The sequence below is a fragment of the Zootoca vivipara genome, chromosome 13, assembly GCF_963506605.1.
Source record: "Zootoca vivipara chromosome 13, rZooViv1.1, whole genome shotgun sequence".
Classification (NCBI taxonomy): Eukaryota; Metazoa; Chordata; class Lepidosauria; order Squamata; family Lacertidae; genus Zootoca; species Zootoca vivipara.
The window spans coordinates 11,205,657-11,226,879 of record NC_083288.1 but is presented as its reverse complement, the minus strand read 5'-3'; the positions used below and the strand labels follow the sequence as shown (position 1 = coordinate 11,226,879).

At 40.6% G+C, this 21,223-nt stretch overlaps 1 protein-coding gene across 1 annotated transcript in view; it reads right to left on the bottom strand.

Moving 5' to 3' along the window:
* MAP3K3 (mitogen-activated protein kinase kinase kinase 3) overlaps positions 1-21,223 on the bottom strand; it is a 41,270-nt gene extending 20,047 nt beyond the window's left edge. Inside the window, exons 1-7 of the mRNA XM_035134412.2 lie at positions 20,861-21,223; positions 7,701-7,822; positions 6,302-6,376; positions 5,142-5,182; positions 2,651-2,750; positions 1,790-1,903; positions 1,253-1,373 (exon numbers count right to left, since the gene is read on the bottom strand). Of these exons, the coding sequence (XP_034990303.1) occupies positions 1,253-1,373; positions 1,790-1,903; positions 2,651-2,750; positions 5,142-5,182; positions 6,302-6,376; positions 7,701-7,822; positions 20,861-20,864 (577 nt within the window). The 5' untranslated portion in view covers positions 20,865-21,223. The remainder of the gene's footprint in view (positions 1-1,252; positions 1,374-1,789; positions 1,904-2,650; positions 2,751-5,141; positions 5,183-6,301; positions 6,377-7,700; positions 7,823-20,860) is intronic.

The following is a 21,223-nucleotide window of genomic DNA, read 5'->3' as shown; positions in this document are numbered from 1 at the left end:
GTATATTCCTGCGTATAAGACTACTTTCTAACCCAGGAAAATCTTCTCAAAAGTTGGGGGTCGTCTTATACACCGGGTTGTATTTCTTATACGGCAAGTATATCCCAAACTCTATATTTTAACTGGAAAAGTTGGGGGTCGTCTTATACACCCAGTCGTCTTATACGCCGGAATATACGGTAATCAGTAAAATCAATAATCTATTAAAGATTTCAAACATAAGCACCTGTGCTTTAAATTGAGCCCAGAAACAAACAGGTAACCGATGTAGTTAATATTAGATTAGAATTAGATTGGTGTCATATGATCTAATTGTTGGCTTCCAGAACATTCTAGTAGCCACATTTGGGAACAACTGTAGACTCTGGACCATACTGTATTTGAAGACAGTCCAACATAGAGAACAGTGCAGTAATCCGATATGGACTAATAAAACTGCAGATGGGGGGCTGGAAGGTCCTCCCCTTGTGGTTTAAAATGTCAGAGAGAAGGAAGAAGATCTGCTGGTTCTCTCCCATGCTCTTGCTAAAGAACCTTATCCAGGAGAAGGAAGGACTTCGGCCAGCCAGAGGGAGAGGCTGAACAGGAAGAAGTGCTGGCAGAGCTGGACAACATTGTATTGTCACTGACAGACAAGTGCCACTTATGAAGGCGAATCAAATGTACCCACCCTGACAGAGCATGCATATGTGTGCATAGCAAAACCACAGGCAGAGAGAGTCTTGAGAGTGAGCTTGCACCACTCCCATCTTTAAAAGCTTGGCAGGAGGGGCGTATCAACTGCAGGTACATCATCATAGCTTCCTTTAGGATATGAACCACTTGCCCTGCTCATGTAACTTAGAACCTTGACTCCTGGACCTTATGTTTGCTTGTGGACATGTACTGCTATTAGACTGAATAAAGACCTCTTCCTTACTTTCAAGTAAGAGCTGCTGTCATTGGGTTTGGGGATGGGGGCCTGACACCTAAAACCTAAAGTTTTTTGTTTCAATAATGTTGACTTTCAAGTCAGCAGCAAGAGATTGTCCTAGAAGACTGAATTGCCCTCTCATGATTTCTTAATGTTTCTCTCTACATGTATATGTGTGGGTGTACTCCTCAACTGAAAATGATGGTTCAAATATCTGATAAAAAAGGAAAACTTTAGAGGCTGTAAGTCACAGCCTAGAGTGTTTGGAAGAACAGAATTGTTGCTAGTATAGACTGAAATTAATGTCAAAAATTTGGATTCTAGGCCACTAGTACTCACTGATAGACAAGTGCCTGCTTCTGGTTTCAGGTGGCTGGAAGGCAGTGTTCACATCTCCCATGGATTGAGAAGTTTTGATTCTGACTTGCTTTGGCATCCCAGAATGGGATGATGAACTGGTCTGTTAGGGAGGGAGGGAGAGAGAGAGAGAGAAAGGAAGCAATTTGATTTTGGAGGGACTTAATATTTTAATTCCAAGGACAAGAAGCCCAGGGAGGAAAAAAGAATAGTTGTATCAAGTTGCAACTAGAAATGCAGTCTGAAATACATTTCCGTTTGCTCGGGGGGGGGGGGGTCAGACCATGTAGTTTGGTGGTCTACAGAAAACAGTGGGCTCCACAGATGTTTACTTTGCCTTCCAACTGGGATGATGAAGCCTGCTTTCAATTGTTGGGGTTTCGATTTATCGCAACAAGGCTCTGAGTGGAGCAGGGGACCAAAACCACCTTGTGGACTAGGCATCACTGTTCTGCTTAATGACTGGTAAGGGCTTATAGCAAAAATGAGACTGCAGCACATTATGTTATTTTTACTTACATGGTTTCTGTCCTGAGACAGCAGTAATATTCTAAGGCGTTTCACATTTGCACTTCGGTCTAACAGATCTATTGCCTTATCGAGGTCATCTTGACTTTTCAAAGGAATAGATAACTACAATGCAAGAACACAGGCACTCAGTTAGTAAAAAATTACATTTTAAATCCTCCAGACAACAAAGGGATGAAATAGTGAGACAACAAGATAGAATTTTAAATGCTAGAATAAGATAGAAACAAGAATAGAATAAGATAGAATAGATATAGATATAGAATAAGATATAGATATAGAATAACTCAAAAACCGTCTCAGAAGCGGTGGAGTGGGGGTCAGAGAGAGAATAAATGAAGATACAATACTTAACATCTGTTTAGTGCTTTCAAGTGCTCCCTATATATTATCTCGTTCTAATCCTTAAAAAACATTCCTGTTAAGGGTAAGTCAGTGGGTTGTATCCAGACTTAGTCATGCTTGAAGTTGGCTCACTGAACTCAATTCTGTAAGCATGACTAAGTTTGGATACAACACATTATAACTATTTCCCATATTGCAGACTGCGGTAGTGCAAATGAACGGGTAAGGTTTCCATCTGCTCTGCCACCTGAAAAGGGAGCCAATAAAGGGCTCATATCTTCAGCCCACAAATACACTTGCCAACTGCCGGTACTGTTTGGTACTATTGTCCCCTCATGGGACTACTTTTATCTGGGCAGGTGTGTTAGTTGACCATGTGAAAAGCTACTTTTGCCTCTTTTCATGCCCCCACCCTTGCCAAGGTGTTTGGATTTCTCAGAGTGGCGGTATTTCTCTTTGGATCTGAATAGCATTGTTTGAGAACAAAATGTGGGCGTATTTTGGTACCTCGTTATTCATGTAATGGAGATCTAGTGGCTGCCCAAAAACTGTTTTCACTTTCTGCTGCACATCTTCATAGTGGACAGGCCGGGCAAAAGCGATAATTCTGAATGGGATAGAAATATACTGATAATTCAAACAGAATGAGCTGTAAACAATCCATGCAACAAAAGCAATTACATAAGCAGCAGTGTTTTCCCTCAACTGTTAACCAACCATGTGCTGAGATTCTTAGGTGCTCACCAGCTTCACACACACACACACACACACACACACACACACACACGATAATTGTGCATAAGAATTGACAAAACATCAGTTTAGAAGATATTCTGGCATACAAACAGCATATACATTAATATATAGTTCTACAAACATGAAAAAGCAAGCAAACAAAATTAAGAAAAATAAAGATATGCTACTCTATACAACATGTGTGTGTTACCCTTGCAGTAATGCAAAAAATATTATATGGCTGTTTACTAATTGTGAAATTTGACTTTCCAAAGCCTAAAAAATACTGACCACAGATCAAAAAAATTGTTTTATTGTTCATTTTGGGTTCTTTGATAGTATGTTAATTTGATCATATTTATAATTGTCCAGATATTTCCCAACCAGTTTACTATTGTTGTGGGACCTTCAGCTCTCCATTTTGGCACTGAAGATTTTGGTAAGTTAACTATTATTTTGAGATCTACGCTTTGCACTTGATCTTCCAAGCATTCAAAAAATATTGCTTGAGCTCTTCATAACATGCATGTTGGAAAGCAAAGTTAACTTAAAAACCTACTATGTTCAACCATCTAAAAACGCTGTCTTCATTATTATTAAAAACCCCCACACACAACTCAGTAGTCTACAACATTTTTTATACTGTAATGAGAAACCAATCCAATAATAAACTGAAATTATAATACTTGGACACTGTGCACATAGCTTGGCTCACATCTGCACTGAAACTCCTTATGAAAGGCAAATAGCTCATTAAACACGCATAAGCATTTGAGCTTCCCCACCCCGCCACTGGGTTTTTTTAGAGCAGCAAAGTCATGATGGATTGGGGTAATTTTAGGCAGACCATTCCCGACTTAAATATTTGTGGTCAGATCTGGCAGCTTTGCTGAAATCAAACACATAGAAATGCATTTTGAGAGCAAGTCTTACATAGCTGCATAATTACAGCTTGCATACAATTGAGCTTTTCTTTTCAGTGGGTATGTAAGACAGCCATACCCTACCGAGTCCCCCACGCCATTTCAAAGACACCTGCTTGACCAGGAAAACATACAAGATGATCACTACCAAGTTAGTTGTAGCACTGTGCTGTGTTGCATTGTGGATCCTGTTGTTGACAAGAATGAACTTCCAGTGCCCCCATGTTACTGGAAACATAGCATCTCCTGGGTGTGGCTGCTTGTACATACAGTGGTCCCTCGACTTACGAATTACTCGACATCCCGTAGGTTTCAACTTACGAACGGGACAAATGGCCGCACGCGTACGAATTTTTCTACATCCGAACGGAAACCGTTGGCGGCTTTAAATGCGGTTTTTTCGACTTACGAATTTTTTCGAATATTTTTTTCCTATGGGAAGCCGCGTTTCGACTTCCGAACTTTTCGACCTACGAATGTGCATTCGGAACGGATTAAGTTTGCAAGTCGAGGGACCACTGTATTTGTCATTTTGAATTTTAAAGTGAAGGTTGCATTCAGCTAGGTTTTACTTCAAGATCCACTGAAATTAATTTACCTAAGCTATTCATGCCCAATCACTTCAGTGGCTATAATCTCAGTATGACCAATCCTAGATGCAACTCAAACTCTTTTTTTAATCACGCAATCATATTCCTGCGTATAAGACTACTTTTTAACCCAGGGAAATCTTCTCAAAGGTCGGGGGTCATCTTATACACCGGGTCGTATTTCTTAGGGCAATTTTTATTTAATTAGGGTGGTATATAAATTCAATAAATAATATTAATTAAAACAGCTCAGGCTAATAAGGATACATTAAGGTCATTGTGTGTAGGAGTCAAACTCTGTAACATATTGTAACTCAGGAGAGAAACTCTAGGAGTTGGAAGTCCGTAGAAAGGCTACTGTTCAGCACTACCCCAGTTATGCATTTTTAATTATTGATTGTTAATATAAATGGTTACTTAAGATGATAAAAAATACAAATCATACACACACAAACAAACAGTACACAGCTCTCCTAACAAATTGAGTCAGGTTATCTAATGGGTATCGTCAACACCTGCAATTTCTACTGGATTCAAAATACAACTACATTATAAAGAATGCAACAGGATCTTTCTTGTATTAGTCAGCATGTTGATACCTCTAATTTATCCCTATCTAATTTATCACCGGTTATCAAGATTCTTTAGCAAACATCTAATCCCTTCATTAAAACCAGATTCAAATTATACTGAGCACACAAAATGTGCCCAAAATATAGTTAAGTATGTGAAAAGAAGACAAAAACTTACCGCTTTTCCCCATTATATTCAAACTTTATCCGGATGTCATTCTGCAAAAGAAGAGATTGTTAGTTTATGTGCTACATGTTTGGGCATTTCCTTCCTTCCATAAAACAATAAAATATATTAGTGAGTTAACTACAGAGCAGAAGTTGGGGATTTGTTTGGATTTGCTGTAACTACTCTGTGCAGTTAATTTTAATTTCTTCCCTTTCATGAACCCTGTTTGGTAAGCTATAATGTAATTTCCAGCACAGGCCTTAAGACTATACGGCAAAACTGAGGTTAAGTCTCAGGGCACTTTGGGATTTTGAAGAAGAAGAAAAAGATATGTAGCTCCAGATTGTGGGTCAAACTAAATCTGATGCTAAGTGTACCATTTTTTTAAAAAAAATAAAAAAAATATCATCCACATCTTCAGAATATGGATGGTTTTATTGGGGTGAAATCAGAGCCCAATGTTTTTGCAGGAGGAGCACCAGACCTTCTTCTGTGTTCTCCTGTAAGGATGGAGGAGGAGGTTCTCAAGGTGGCTGGTGGCTAGACCCCAGAATGTTCAAACCTTTGGGGCTTTTGGAGAGTGTACTACTTCATTCTAAGGCAGGGGTCAGCAAACCTTTTCAGCAGGGTGACAGCCCACTGTCCCTCAGACCTTGTAGGGGACTGGACTATATTTGGGGTGGGTGGGTGGGTGTGAACGAATTCCTATGCCCCACAAATAACCCAGAGATGCATTTAAAATAAAAGGACACATTCTACTCATGTAAAAGCACGCTGATTCCCAGACCATCCGCGGGCCGGATTTAGAAGGCGGTTGGGCCGGATCCGGCCCCCAGGCCTTAGTTTGCCTACCCATGTTCTAAGCTCCACAACAGTGGAACATCTCAGGAATGTAGCTAGTCTTGGCACTGTCTTGGCCAGAGGTCACATGTGAGTGAGGATTATGAATCCCACAGCTTCCCCAAAACCTATATAGCCTCACTGAATGAAGTGTCCCAAGGTTTCTTTCAATGCATATCTCACACATGCCTCCTCATGTTGAGTATGGAAGGAGGTATGAGTATGGAATATTCTTGTTTGCTTGTTTTGTTAACATATTTTACACACACCTAAAATATAAATGTCTCCTCAATTTCTAACAGTACAGGAAGGGGGAAAAGTTTGCTTACCTGAGCCTTTTTGTCCTCTGCTGCACACACACACTGGTTGCTCAGGACAGCTGAGTTGCTGGTACTGTGTTTTTTCTTAAATGGGAAGAAAAAATACAATGCTATGTTTGTAAATAAAAAAGGGAAAGCTGGACTTCTAATTATGTTCCCTTCTGGTCAGCAAGCAGGAAAGGAGGCAGCAAGCATTAACTGCACCCTGTCCAAAAGATGGGGCTGCAGGAAAAAAAACCTGACCTTATTTCCAAGGAAGAGACCCATCTCAATTTCAGCAGGATCAATGTTACTAATAATTCAAGAAATCTGGAAAGCTACATAACCCACCATGCCAAATAGGAGTGAAACATGAAAAATACAGAACTCTTTGGACAGAAGGGCATCCAAATTAGTCCCTAGGTGAGGTGGGGACTTCACTCACACAAACACAACTGTCGCCTATCACATGTCTTCCCAGTATAAGTGAGGCTGTCTGCTGTCCAGCCTGCTGGCCAGAGAATCTCATGTTCTCTGTCTGCAAGAAAAGCAGGCAGCAAAAGGATGTCCAAATTAAGGCTTAGTGCTCAAGTTAGGATAAGAGGAATTATAGTTGCTGTGGCACAGGTGGCTAACCTGTGTGCCTCCAGATGCTGCTGAACTAAAATTCCCACCACCCCTTGCCATTAGCCATGTTGGCTGGGGCTGATGGGAGTTGTGGTTCAGCAATGTCTGGAGGCACACGTTAGTCAGTCCTAGTTTACATTATTGGCTGAAGGACTTTCCATGAAAGAAGGCAACTACAGTGGCCAAGGAATTCAGTTTGAATAGCCATGCTGAACCTTCACTATGGTAAAAAAAAATCTCAGAAGAGTTGGAGAGATGAGTTTTCCTGCCCCTGATTAGATTTTGAGCAAAAGGGCTTAGCAATGAAAGAGGAGTTTAACCATGAAGGCTTGGAGCATATTATTGCAATAATCAGGAATGTTTCTCTGAAGGCAAAAAGAGAAAGCAGTTTCTCTCTCTCTCTCTCTGGATAGAGTGCTTATTTATAAGATACCCTTCAGTGTGAGACTCCCAGGGTGGTATACAATTTAAATAAGAAAAAAACCTTAATAAAAGCATAGAAGCAGTAGCTGGCCCTGCCACCTGTGGGAGTAGGAGAGAATTCTTTGCTGCCTGATCTCCTGCTTGCTGATGAAGGAAAAATTAAAATTACCTGTGCAATAATAAGAAAGGCAGTTGGAAGGCTTAAAATCAGAGGGAAAGAAGAAAATCTAAAGCAAACATTCTAAGGTGCCATCCTCTGACCTTCCTTGGTTTTTATTAGGATAAAATTGTGAAATCCATTTGGCTCAGCAGGCATTATGTTAATAACAGCCAATTACAAGGCAGGCAAAGCAGCAGTGTTCAGGAACATATTACCTACCTGTCTGTTTGAATGTGGAGTGTCTTTGGTTTTCATGCTTTCAAAACCAGACAATCTGGGGCGCCGGCTCATCTTGAGTGCAACCAAATCCTTCATGATAGATTTCAAGGCCTCCTGTTCATCTGTAACAATAAATGAGGGATTCTTTTGAGCAGACAACTTTTGGATGGAGAGGGATCTCTTTTTTTCTTTTTGCTCTCAGTCCAATACACATCACATAAAGATGTTTTACATTCCTTGCAAATACACTAAACTACATTTAAATTTACAACGCGGGTGGTGCTATAGTCTAAACCACTGAGCTTAGGGCTTGCCGATCGGAAGGTCGGCGGTTCAAATCCCAACGGGGTGAGCTCCCATTGCTCGGTCCCAGCTCCTGCCCACCTAGCAGTTCGAAAGCACGTCAAAGTGCAAGTAGATAAATAGGTACCGCTCCAGCGGGAAGGTAAATGGCGTTTCCGTGTGCTGCTCTGGTTCGCCAGAAGCGGCTTTGTCAGGCTGGCCACATGACCTGGAAGGTGTACGCCGGCTCCCTTGGGCTATAGAGCGAGATGAGTGCTGCAACCTCAGAGTTGGTCACGACTGAACCTAATGGTCAAGGGTCCCTTTACCTTTAAGGAAGGAAACCCCCCCCCCCATATATCTGTACATATACTGTACAGAAACATTAAAAACCAAGGGGGAAACGTAATACGTTAAGAGAAACACCTGACCGGCTTCTAAATTGTGTTTTGTAGGTTGTAATTGTCTTGTTTAACCATTATGTCCATGTTAAAAAGCCTTGAAATCCTTGGCGGGGACAAGGCGGAGAAGCGAGAAGGATCCCGAAGCGAACCTGAAGCTCTCTGTTACGTGCGAGTCTACTTTAAAAATAATAACAACAATCACATTCCACTACGTCACAACGATGGAGGCATTAAATGCTAAAGAATGGTAACAAGGTCACATCTTAGTTCCATGCAGTCTGAGCACCTTTTCTATACGGGCACATCACTGCATTTTGCTTGTAAGCTAGACAGTCATTGCATTGCATTGTCAGAACACTTGGCATACAAACGGAGAGTCCTTAATGGTACATCGAAAATGGATCCTTTTTACTTGATGTGGTATAGGTTTCTCTCCTATGCTAACTCAACTGGACAGCCGACTAAACTGTTTTACTGAGGTTTTACTGAGAACTGAATTGGCCCATCTTTGTCTTCTCATATGCAACAATTGAATGTGGCACTGTATTTTCTGTAATTTATTGGGATTTTTTTTACCCCACCTCTATATCTGTATTTTATTTTTCTACTTTTACATCTATTTTTATTTGCCATATCCATCATACCTTGGTCCTCAAACAGAATCCATTCCATTAGTCTGCTCGACCTCTGAAAACATACAAAAACCAAGGCACGGCTTCCGACTGGCTGCAGGAGCTTCCTGCACTCAATTGGAAGCCACGGAAGCTGCGTCGGACATTCAGCTTTCGCAAACCGGAATACTCACTTCTGGGTTTGCGGCATTCGGGAGCCAAAACGTTTGAGTCGCAAGGCGTTCCAGAACCAAGGTACAACTATATTCTGTATGTTTATTCCACTAGAGATCTACAGCCAGTGTCATTATCTTGTTTCACTAGTTACAGGAGACCCTTCAAAATACTTATTCAATGGCCTGCTCATCCATTATCAAAGAATATACAGAGGCACTACAGCCATATAGTTAATTACACAGACTTCTGTGTCTCTTATGCATTCAATGATCCCTATTAACAGTAGTGATGATACAAGTGCCACCAAGCTCAATGCAACTTACATCCGAATAATCACCTATAGGATTGTGCTGTTAGACTGCTTGTTTGTCTGCCAACAGGTGTTAGAATAACGGTTATATAAGCAATCATATTAGCAGCCCACTGTCAAAATAACTGTTTTGCAAATCCAACTGTTCAACTAAACATCTTACAACTGCAGTATGGAATATAAATTAAGGGTTGCTGGTTTTTGCCAAAAAGTAATTGGGAAGTTAGGAAGTTTATTGGTGATGTGTTACAGTGAAACTGTGCTGGCAATTACATAAATAATGCCACAAAAGCAAGGCAGGTTCCCAGATCCCATTTTCATGTTCAGATTGGATTCCTCCACTGTCCAGTAAATACATTAAGATCAAGTAGAGTAACCTGGTTAGTCATGCTACAACCTGTTGACTATTAGTTTGTGGTGGGCTTTTTCAATGGTGGCACCGATGTTGTGAAATATATGCCCTGATTAAATATGAGCGGTCCCATCTGTATTGAAAAAACACTTGTTTACCCAGGCATTCCCTTGATCTCTCAGCCAGAGTCCTGTATTAAATTGCTGTGCTGTTTTAATGTGGTTGTTTTACTGCATATTTTAATGGAACGGTTTCACTGTGTATTTTAACAATTTTGCATTTTTATGGTGTATTTTAACAATGTTGTGCTGTGCAATTGGTTTTTACTTTTGTAAGCTGCTTATAGGCCTAATAACTATAAAGGGTACATTAGGCCAATAAGATCACAGAGTGAACTTTAGGGTCAAGTGGGGATGTGAACCTGAGTATGCTAGTCCAACATTCTAAATACTACATCAAAGTGGTTCCTACAGTTCAGGAACAAGATTATTGTAAGAGGTCTTGCAAAAGTACATCATCAGAATATGTGACCACTGAAGCTGCACTATGCCAGGTGCTGCATAAATCAGAAGTGGGGAAGTGAAGTAATATTATTAGAGACATGCCAAAGGAGTGGCAACACTTAATGCAACCTCAATTACATCAAGTAGGTCCAAGGTTTCCACTGCTGCAGAGATGCAGATCTGTGGTCACAAACCAGAGGTATTAACTAAAAAATGTATTCAGGACTATCCTCCTCCACAGGAAACAAATTAGCTTGCCCCAGCACGTGTTGAAAAAGGACCCACTCTTTTTACACTCCCATAGGGCTGTCAATTGCTCAATGGCTGCAATTCTAGACCCACTTGTTATAAAGGGAAGGCTCAAACTGAATTCCAGTTAAAAAGCAAATTGCTTAATCTGCAATTAGTTACATATCTATCAAATTTCATGTTATCCCATTCCTGCCACCACTCATGCGTAGCTTTGATTTTTCTGTTACCAGCTAGACTGGGGAGCTGTCCAACAGGCCAGAGAGCTTAACATCTTTTAGCAATGTGCTCTTCAATGTCTTCATTCCTTTTTTCAGTGTATCTGAAGAAGTATGCATGCACACGAAAGCTCATACCAAAATAAAAACTTAGTTGGTCTTTAAGGTGCTGCTAGAAGGATTTTTTTTATTTTGTTTTGTTCCTTGCCGTCAGCTTGTATTTCTTTTAGCTAAGTTTGTGTTCCTTCTTGTTCTCATTTGAACAAGACTGATATTTTCTGAAGGAATCCTTATTACCTCTAATGGCTCCCTTGATTTATTTCTCGGATGGAAGATGAAGATGCCTAACCAGCTACCTTCATGCCTTCCAGGTCTCTCTAGTCCTCCAGGAGATGATATGTTGGTACAGCAGACCAGAAAGCATGGGAGCTGAACTCCCAATCTCCTGGGAAGATCATTTACCACAGGGTGTTGGGGAGTTTACCATTGTTTTTGTGTCTCCAAGGTAGTTAGTGTGAAACAAACTAAAAAGCATCTGCATTTGAAGTTGTTCTCCATGTCTACACTTGCTCAGATGACCTCAATGAATCGGAAGCTGTAATGTACTTTCAGCCAGATTAGTTTTAGATCACAGAGAACAAATTAGATTTCTGAGCATCTATACTGCAAAAAAATCCATTATCTATGAAATAAAATGCATTTCATCATACACAGTTTTGTCAGTAAAGCAATTTTCTACTATACAGTACAAAGGACCTGAATGTTCCCATCAATATACTATTAGAAACTGACACGACCAACTACAGGATTCTGTATTTTTAAAGTGAGTTTCTTTGTATATTAGGTATATAATCTTAATAAAACACAGTCATCCTAAGACTGAAACTACGTAAAGAAAAAAAATCTTTGTTTTTAGGACAAGACTAAGCACTGCTGAGACAAGATCCCTCTGTACTGTACGTATATTAATCTTATGCTCCTCTACCACCCGCCTCCTACATGGCCAACATAAATTTTGCACTCCAACGCAAAAATCATTATTTACAAAAAAACAAAGTATTGTGAGAAACCTAGAACACAAGGTAATATGGCTGAACTGACTTTCTGCGGTGGGGGAAGGAACATTTAAAACAGCATCTTGTTAATACAGTGATGGACACAAATGCTTGTTCATGCTTTCCTTATAATTGACGGTCTACAATATTAACTTGCTGATCAATGAAAAGCTATACTTGTCCACTCCTCTGTTTCATGTACAGCTACAATTAAGGCCTGCATAGAAGTCAAAGTATAGCTTCCAATGAAGTTTTGTTTGCTTTCTCGAGATCATTAGGGAAATATTACATGTAACCTGACAAATGTCATGGATTCATTTTCATGTTTGTGACAATGAACAGATAATGCAGAAATGACTATAAATGAAGGTTTGGCAGTTGTTGAACAGTGTAGAGAGGCAGAATTTTGCAAGGTCTCCAGTAGGTCTGGGGGAAACAGTTCAGCTTTGTGCTGGAATGATGTTGTTCAGGAAATGCTTTTCATGTTTTAAAATCCACACTCCACTTTATATCATTGATAAAAAGGAACTGGTACATACAAGGAAAGCTACTGTGTTGTGTCAAATGTTTATTTTGGGTAACATTTAGAACTTAACATATCTTCTTCAACAAGGATGCAAACTAACAAAACTATAAACTAACAAGAGTAGAAACACTTCCAGAACTTTAAATACCGGAAGCCTGCAGACCAATATGCTTGTGCAAGAAAGGAAAACTGAGCAATATTCATTTATTTGTCTTACAAGAATTTTGACACAGAAAAGTCAAGCTTTAAGGCAGCTGGGAACCTCCTACGAAATAGACAGATGTAGTTTTCAAATGAATAAAATCCACAGATACATTAACTCTATGCTCCAATTCATGGTTATACGGATGCAAGTTCCCTGTGTTCAATAGGACTTATTCCATGATATAGCAAAGTAGGGATAAGCCTTTATGATGTTATTTGAAGTGTACAGTGGTACCTCTACTTACGAATTTAATGCGTTCCGAAAAAATTTGTAAGTCGAATCCCATAGGAATGCATTGGGAGAAAAAATTCGTAAGTAGAAGCAACCCTATCTAAAAATTCGTAAGTAGAAAAAATCCTATCTAAACCGCATCCAAGATGGCGGGCGGAGCTCCATTTGTAAGTAGAGTTATTCGTAAGTAGAGGTACCACTGTAAATGCTTATGGGATAGGATCTTTATCTTGTGAACTGCCCTGATTATCTTGTGAACCACTCTGAAATCTTCAGATGAAGGGCAGTATATAAATTTAATAAATCATCATCATCATCACAAATCAACAGTCAAACAACTGTCACATCTTTATGTGAAAATGAACCACATTCATGACAACAACCATTATTTCTTTAAAATCATACTGTGATTTGTAAACAAGCTGTTGCTCTATAATAGACTAATCTTTATACAGTGGTACCTCTGGTTACGAACTTATTTCGTTCCAGAGGTCCGTTCTTATCCTGAAACCGTTCTTCACATGAGGCCCGGGCCTCTGACGTGCGACTTCTACACACATCCTGGGGCAAAGTTTGCTTCCAGGAGCACCTTCTTCCGGGTTAGCGGAGCTCATTACCCGAAGCGTTCACAAGGAGAACGGTACGTAACCAGAGGTATTACTGTAGACTGTAAGTTAAGACGACAGATTGGAAAAGTAGATGAGTAACTGCACAATCCTTAGTATATCTACTCAGAAGTAAATCTCAAGGAACTTACTCTGCAGTCAGCGTGCTGAAACTTGATTGTGACCTGAATCTCGGCACTGTAGTGGAAAGTTAAATTTCTTTCTTACACAAAAAGGAATGTATTTGAGGTGCTGCTGACCCCTTTTATGTACCGGTAATAAAGAATGACATTCTCCAAACCATGTTTCCAAACTTGGCTTTATCCATGGAAATAAATGCTTCTGACCTTGCAATGTATACTATGTTTTTAAACATTTAAGCCATTACAGAAAGTGCACTAAGTTCCAATTTACTGGCAGAAATAGACTGTTAAAAATGTAATATTGAAAGAAGGCGAGACATTAGAGGAAAACTGAGAAACACTGGAATCTACCTTTGGATCTTGGAATAATTATAATTATAAATCAATTATAGGATTAACTGTAAAGATAATAAAGGTACGGTAATTAAAAATCCTGTTTGCTAATTTTTGTGAATATGGCTTAATATTATTTATCTTAATGTTAATGGATTCAACAACTCAGTCTAAAATGGAAGATAGCCAGATCTACTATATATTTTGGAAAGTTGTTTATCTACTATGCTTTTGTGTCTTGTAAGATATCCTTAAGAAGGTTTCTGAGTTCAAGAAGCAGGTTTTCATCTATGTTTGGACACCATTCTGAATCAAAATGGTGGACTGAAACTTTCAAACTGCACTGGTTTTAAATTCCACTGATGTTTTGCTTTCTTATAATTTCAAAGCAACACCAGGTATGAGGCTGCAAGTAGTTTATAAAGAAATGATATCCTGGAAATCCCTGAAATGACTGAAATGTTGAAACTCAGCTGCTGAAATAGAAAACTGACGCCTTTGTCTTTAGGGTTGTTAACAGGCAAGAAAATACAATTTAGTGCTTGACTCACTTTACTTCCTGTAATTTAACTATGTTTGTAGGTATTTTTTTCAAGATCTAAAAGTTATTTCTAAATTTCTGCATTGGCAATGCAGTTTGTCTACTTAAGGCTGTAGAAATAAGTTCTGCATACTGAGCGTATTTTCTACACTTCTCTCCAGGCCAATGTTGAATACTTTGGCTGAGAGGTTTCCATCTATTTTATCATGATTTTCTTCACAAATAGCTTTTTTAATATATATATATATATTATATACAAAGGTTGTAGTCCTTTGAACATTAGTCACCTTTGGGGAAAATTAGTTTGGACCTCCTGCTTTCTTCAGCGAAGGTAAGCAAAATGGTTGCCATGGAAATATCTTTCTATTTCAACAACTTTATTATTGGAACACTGATGTGTTTTACTTGCATGAATGAGTATTCCAACCATGTGTTGTATTATTTAAGCTTTTTATTACTCTTTTTTTGCTATGTCTATAGCATTGTCAATGACCAAATAACATTCTTGGGTACTCTGTTCATGGAAGCTGCCTCCCACCAATTTGATGTGATCCCCTTTCCTTCTTCAACCCTATGCAACAGCCCACCAAATTCAGGAAGATACCACAGTCCAGGAAAGGTTTTGTTAAGTTGTTTTTATTAAAGATTTTCTTTATAAGGGGCTAATAGGGCTGATGGAGAGGAGATTGGCCTAAAAAGTCACTTTCCAACATCTTCTTTCAAGCCATCCCCCCTAAATGGGGTCACTGAACTCCCAATCATACGGTATCAATCAATTGGGGTTGAGAAAAGCTAAACTGGGTTTTATTTACTTTTAACTGGAATTAAAAATGAAACCAGATTTTTGGCATCTAGGCTTCTTCATAAAGAACTCAGAATGATTATTTGTTTCCTCTTTCAACAGCATGCATGAGAAATGATCCAATACAACATTAAATTATAATATACAGATGCCACTTATTGCAGTGGTACCTTGAGTTACAATCGCTTCAGGTTACAAACGCTTCAGGTTACAGACTCCGCTAACCCAGAAATACCCTGTTTCTCCGAAAATAAGACGTAGCCATAAAATAAGCCGTAGTAGGATTTTTAAGCATATAAGCCATACCCCGAAAATAAGACATAGTGATAGGCGCAGCAGCAATGGCGGCCGCAGCAGGAGGAGAAGGAAAAAATAAGACATCCCCTGAAAATAAGCCACAGTGTGTTTTTTTGAGGAAAAATAAATATAAGACGGTGTCTTATTTTCGGAGAAACACAGTAGTACCTCAGGTTAAGAACTTCGCTTCAGGATGAGAACAGAAATCGTGCTCTGGCAGCACGGCGGCAGCAGGAGGCCCCATTAGCTAAAGTGGTGCTTCAGGTTAAGAACAGTTTCAGGTTAAGAACGGACCTCCGTAACGAATTAAGTTCTTAACCAGAGGTACCACTGTAATAGATAGGATTGTATCCAATGAAGTTATCTCATTAGTGCAAGGACTTACTCTCCTTGCATCCCCTCCAAATCTACTCGAGGGGAACCCCCCCCCCAACAGTGCATGGGTAGAAAAGTCTTGTTGCAAAGGCGGAAATCTTTGTACTATACTGAGCAACTTTGTTGTACACAGCCCATAGTGCAAAAATCCAAAATCCGTCAACATAAAAAATGCAAATGGTCTGTCAGAGTTGATTACTCCTTCCATAAACCCAGAAGGTTTTATGTTGGTTTTTTTAAAATAAAAATAAAAAAACTTAGTAAAAGTCTCTCTGTTCAAAGGGGGAGCGTAAATGGGAGAAAACTGCAGTATTCCAATTATAGAACACAGCCTAACTTCTAAGAGTTTCCAGCTCCATATTTTGATTCCAGTACTTGAGAATAAACTCAATGGTGCTCATTTCTGAGTAAATATACAGATTCAACTTGAAATATACCTCAAGCATTTATTTAACAAAGATTCTTCTTCAGCCAGCTAAAATGCAAACTTTAGCTTTTAATTAGACATGCCTTTTTTTGCAATTTAAACTGCTAGACTGAAGTAGAAACCTTATCAAAGAGAACTATCTGCTGAATTCATTTCCTCTCTCTTATTGGTATTTCATCTAATTTGTGAACTTCCCAGAGGTCACGGGAAGTGGGCTGTATATAAATGCCAAATATATTCTTTTATTCATTTATTTATAAACACCCTTCATCAAAAGATTCCATCTATTGTAGTATGTGAATTTAAAAGCACAAACAAACATAGCAAAATACAAGAGACAAAAAAGGGTAAAGAACTTGAAGCAGGGCTTCTACGGCTTCTTAAGCTGGGCACCTTAAATGTGGCTGTGAATAGGCAGCCAATGTAAATCTTTCAAAATAGGTGCAAAATGAACAAATCTAGTTGTACGCATTGAAATTATAGATGCTGAGTTCTGAACTAACTGAAGCTTCTGGGCTGTCTTTACGGTCAGTTCCATGGATACTGTATTATTCCAGCTGGGAAGTTACCAGATCACTGTGGCTAGGCCATGGGTAGGCAAACTAAGTAAGGCCTGGGGGCCCAGATCCAGCCCAATCACCTTCTAAATCCGGCCCGCAGGCGGTCCAGGAATCAGCAAGGCTCTCCCTGTCCAGGATCAGGCACAACAGGTGAACCAACTGAAGCCCTTTATCTTCCCATTTGTTTTTGTTTTTTAAACACACATACACACTTCAGCTTGCAATCTGATCTGGTTTTTTTAAAAAAAAAATTGGTCTGTGACCGTTTTGTTTTCGTCTGTGACCGTTTAATAAAATTTGATTTGATTTGATCTGGTTTTCTACCTCTTTCCTACTGTTCCCCCCCTTGCTATAATTTTGTATGCTGTTACATTGATTTGGAGTTTTGTAAGCTGCCCTGCACTTTTTTTTAAGGGCAGGATATAAATTTACCAACTAACTGAAGTTCTGTTGCACTCTATGGGAGGTAGAATGAACCTTTGGTCTCAATTTAGTAAGGCTTCCCTTACAACCTTAATTATTTATTGTTTTATTTAAGATGATTAACAGCAAGGCTAAGTAGCACCTGCAAGACCACGCAGCTTCTAAAGTTCTAGACACAAAATTTTGCATTAGTTGAACGTTTGCGAGAGGAAAGCATTTGTTTGTGAGCAGGGGCTCCAAATGATCAAGGCACCAATATAACAAGGTGTCATCACAGGAGCACTGAATGATCTTAATTCAGGTTTTCCATACTGAAGGTATATTCACTGTAGATTTTAAAATCCCTTCAGTTGACAAAAGTACTTGCTTACAGATTTACACACTAAAAAGCATGGTCAGTCCTCTTCATACTATATTTTAGGTGAGCTTCCACTTTTCTACACACTTATCAGTGAGTGGATCCATTTCCATGCCCAGCTAATAGGCACAAGACCAACACTACATGATTTATTACCTTCAATGTATTTTTCAAGTAGGGGTGGTATCATCTATATACAGTATTAACCTGTGGCTGAATCTAAACAAACTCCTTGTATTATACCTGATGAAGTAATTTTAGGGCAATGCCAACTTTGTTAGAAAATGCATGCTTCCTCATATCACAAAGAACTGATTTTCTGAACAAAATAAAAAAATTCCTTCCAGTAGCACCTTAGAGACCAACTAAGTTTGTCATTGGTATGAGCTTTTGTGTACATGCACACTTCTTTAGATACACTGAAACAGAACTGAAGGTTCCCTAGATTTTAAAGCAGAGAGCGTGTGTCAGTCTCCCATAGCACATAACTCCCACCAGTTCATTCCTCTTTGGGTTCAGAGTGCATCCCACTTTGGGGTCACTGTAGCATTAGCCAACAGATTCAGTTTGCATATTTTAATATTTTCAGGTCAGGTAGAATGCAAAACAGCCAAAGCTCAGAATTCATCCAATTCACACAAACCACAACAAATTACATTATGCCAACCTCTGAGGAGTATCACACTTAAAAGTATCACACTTCTAGCCTATTCATCTACAAAGGAACAAAAATAAATAACTTTTGTCCTATTACCTACCCCCTTTAGTCATATACAACTTCACCTAAAATGTGAACAAAGTGGACTAGAGCCTTTGGAGTACTGTATATTCTGGCGTATAAGACGACTGGGCATATAAGACAACCCCCAACTTTTCCAGTTAAAATATAGAGTTTGGGATATATTCGCCGTATAAGAAATGCGACCCGGCGTATAAGACGACCCCTGACTTCTGAGAAGATTTTCCTGGGTTAAAAAGTAGTCTTATATGCAGGAATATACAGTGGTACCTCTACTTACGCATTTAATGCGTTCCGAACGCACATTCATAAGTCGAAAAAATTCGTAAGTCAAATCCCATAGGAATGCATTGGGAGAAAAAATTCGTAAGTCGAAGCAACCCTATCTAAAAATTTGTAAGTAGAAAAAATCCTATCTAAACCACATCCAAGATGGCGGACGGAGCTCCATTCGTAAGTAGAGGTACCACTGTACAGTACATGATTTTTGCAAGACCAAAATTCAAGTTTCGTCCATCCTGCAAGCCACCCCAACCTAATCTGACTGAAAGTGTTATATGCCTTAGGCAACTCCTTTAACAAAATGAACACCGCATCCTCAACCCTGCAGAACTCAAGACCTACTGAGCTACCAACGTTTTAAAAGGACTGTCTAGAATTTTTCTGAATTTTATTGTTTCATCTTCTTGAGGTTCCTTCTCAAGGAAGTCTTATTCAACATCTTTATCAATGACTTGGATGATGGGCTTGAGGGCATCCTGAGCAAGTTTGCAGATGACACCAAATTGGGAGGGGTGGCTAATACCCCAGAGGACAGGATCACACTTCAAAATGACCTTAACAGATTAGACAACTGGGCCAAAGCAAACAAGATGAATTTTAACAAGGAGAAATGTAAAGTACTACACTTGGGCAAAAAAAATGAAAGGCACAAATACAGGATGGGTGACACCTGGCTTGAGAGTAGTACATGTGAAAAGGATCTAGGAGTCTTGGTAGACCACAAACTTGACATGAGTCAGCAATGTGATGCAGCAGCTAAAAAAGCCAATGCAATTCTGGGCTGCATCAATAGGAGTATAACATCTAGATCAAGGGAAGTAATAGTACCACTGTATTCTGCTCTGGTCAGACCTCACCTGGAGTACTGTGTCCAGTTCTGGGCACCACAGTTCAGGAAGGATACTGACAAGCTGGAACGTGTCCAAAAAAGGGCAAACAAAATGGTCAAAGGCCTGGAAACGATGCCTTATGAGGAACGGCTTAGGGAGCTGGGTATGTTTAACCTGGAGAAGAGAAGGTTAAGGGGTGATATGATAGCCATGTTCAAATATATCAAAGGATGTCATATAGAGGAGGGAGAAAGGTTGTTTTCTGCTGCTTCTGAGAAGCAGACACGGAGCAATGGATTCAAACTACAAGAAAGAAGATTCCACCTAAACATTAGGAAGAACTTCCTGACAGTAAGAGCTGTTCAGCAGTGGAATTTGCTACCAAGGAGTGTGGTGGAGTCTCCTTCTTTGGAGGTCTTTAAGCAGAGGCTTGACAGGCATATGTCAAGAATGCTTTGATGGTGTTTCCTGCTCAGCAGGGGGTTGGACTGGATGGCCCTCGTGGTCTCTTCCAACTCTACGATTCTATGATTCCTTCTTACAATCAAGCGGTGTGCAGATTTTATTAAACAAAGTGAAAAAATGAATAAATAAAACAGCAAAAACATAACATAACAAGACATACTAAGGTACCAGATCCTTGCCATGACAAAGAGAAAAGAGAACACTATTATACTTTGCCTGTGATTCTCTCCTCAGAGCATTTCAACAACCGGTGCTTGCAAACCAAAAGTTCAGCCAGTTCAAGCATGGAGATAACCTGTTGCCCTCCAGCATCGGGAGAGCCACAGGTCCCGTCCCCGCACGGCTGTTCTGGCGACAGTTTAACCTCGTATCATGTGGCCATTAACACAACCAGACCCCGCCAAATAGAAGCGCTAAATAACGTCATTGGTCCGGCTATTAGGTTGGTGGTTCGAGCCCACCTAGGGACAGCTGCGGGCAGGATGCCTGCTTTGCAAGGGGGTTGGACTAGATGACCCTCGGGGATCACTTCCCACTCTACGATCCCCGCCCCCCGGGGAAAACCAAACAAACTGTGCCCGTCCTTCTTGCTACTCTGGGGAAGATGCTACTCGAGTTTGACCGACTTCCTCCCCCGAGCTGCCCGCGGTGCCCTCACCAGGAAAGCGCGCACACCCTCAGCGAAGCATATTTAACCGCTCACATCTCTCAGCACCCCCCCCTTCCCCATTAAGGGCAGCTCCCTCCATCAGGGCTTCCTTGACGACTCCCCCCACCGCCGCCGCCCTGACGTCAATACGTCGTCGACCTGACGCCCGCAGCTCCCCTCATAACGGCCACCGGCCGAGCTCCCTCACCCATCTTGGCGGTCGGTGGGGGAGGGGGCGGGGGAAGCGCCTGGGGCTGTGGGCGCCGTCAGTCGGTCGCCCCCCGAGGCCCGCTCTTCTTTCGCTCCGTCTTTCACCCCGCGCCGCTTCCTTCCTTTTCCTCCCCTCACAGCAGCCGCCTCCGCCTCCGCCTCCGCCGCCTCATTCCAAGGCTTGGGCCTCAGGTGCCCACTCCGGCCAAGTCCTTCCGAAGGCCGCGGGCGGACGGGCAGGCAGGCAGCGGCTCCTCCTCCTCCCGCGCCCGCCTTCCGTCAGTTTGTTCGACTTCTTCCTTCGGCGACGCAAAGACTCCCCTCTCGGCGCGGAGGTTCTGGGGCAAAGCCTCGTAACCGC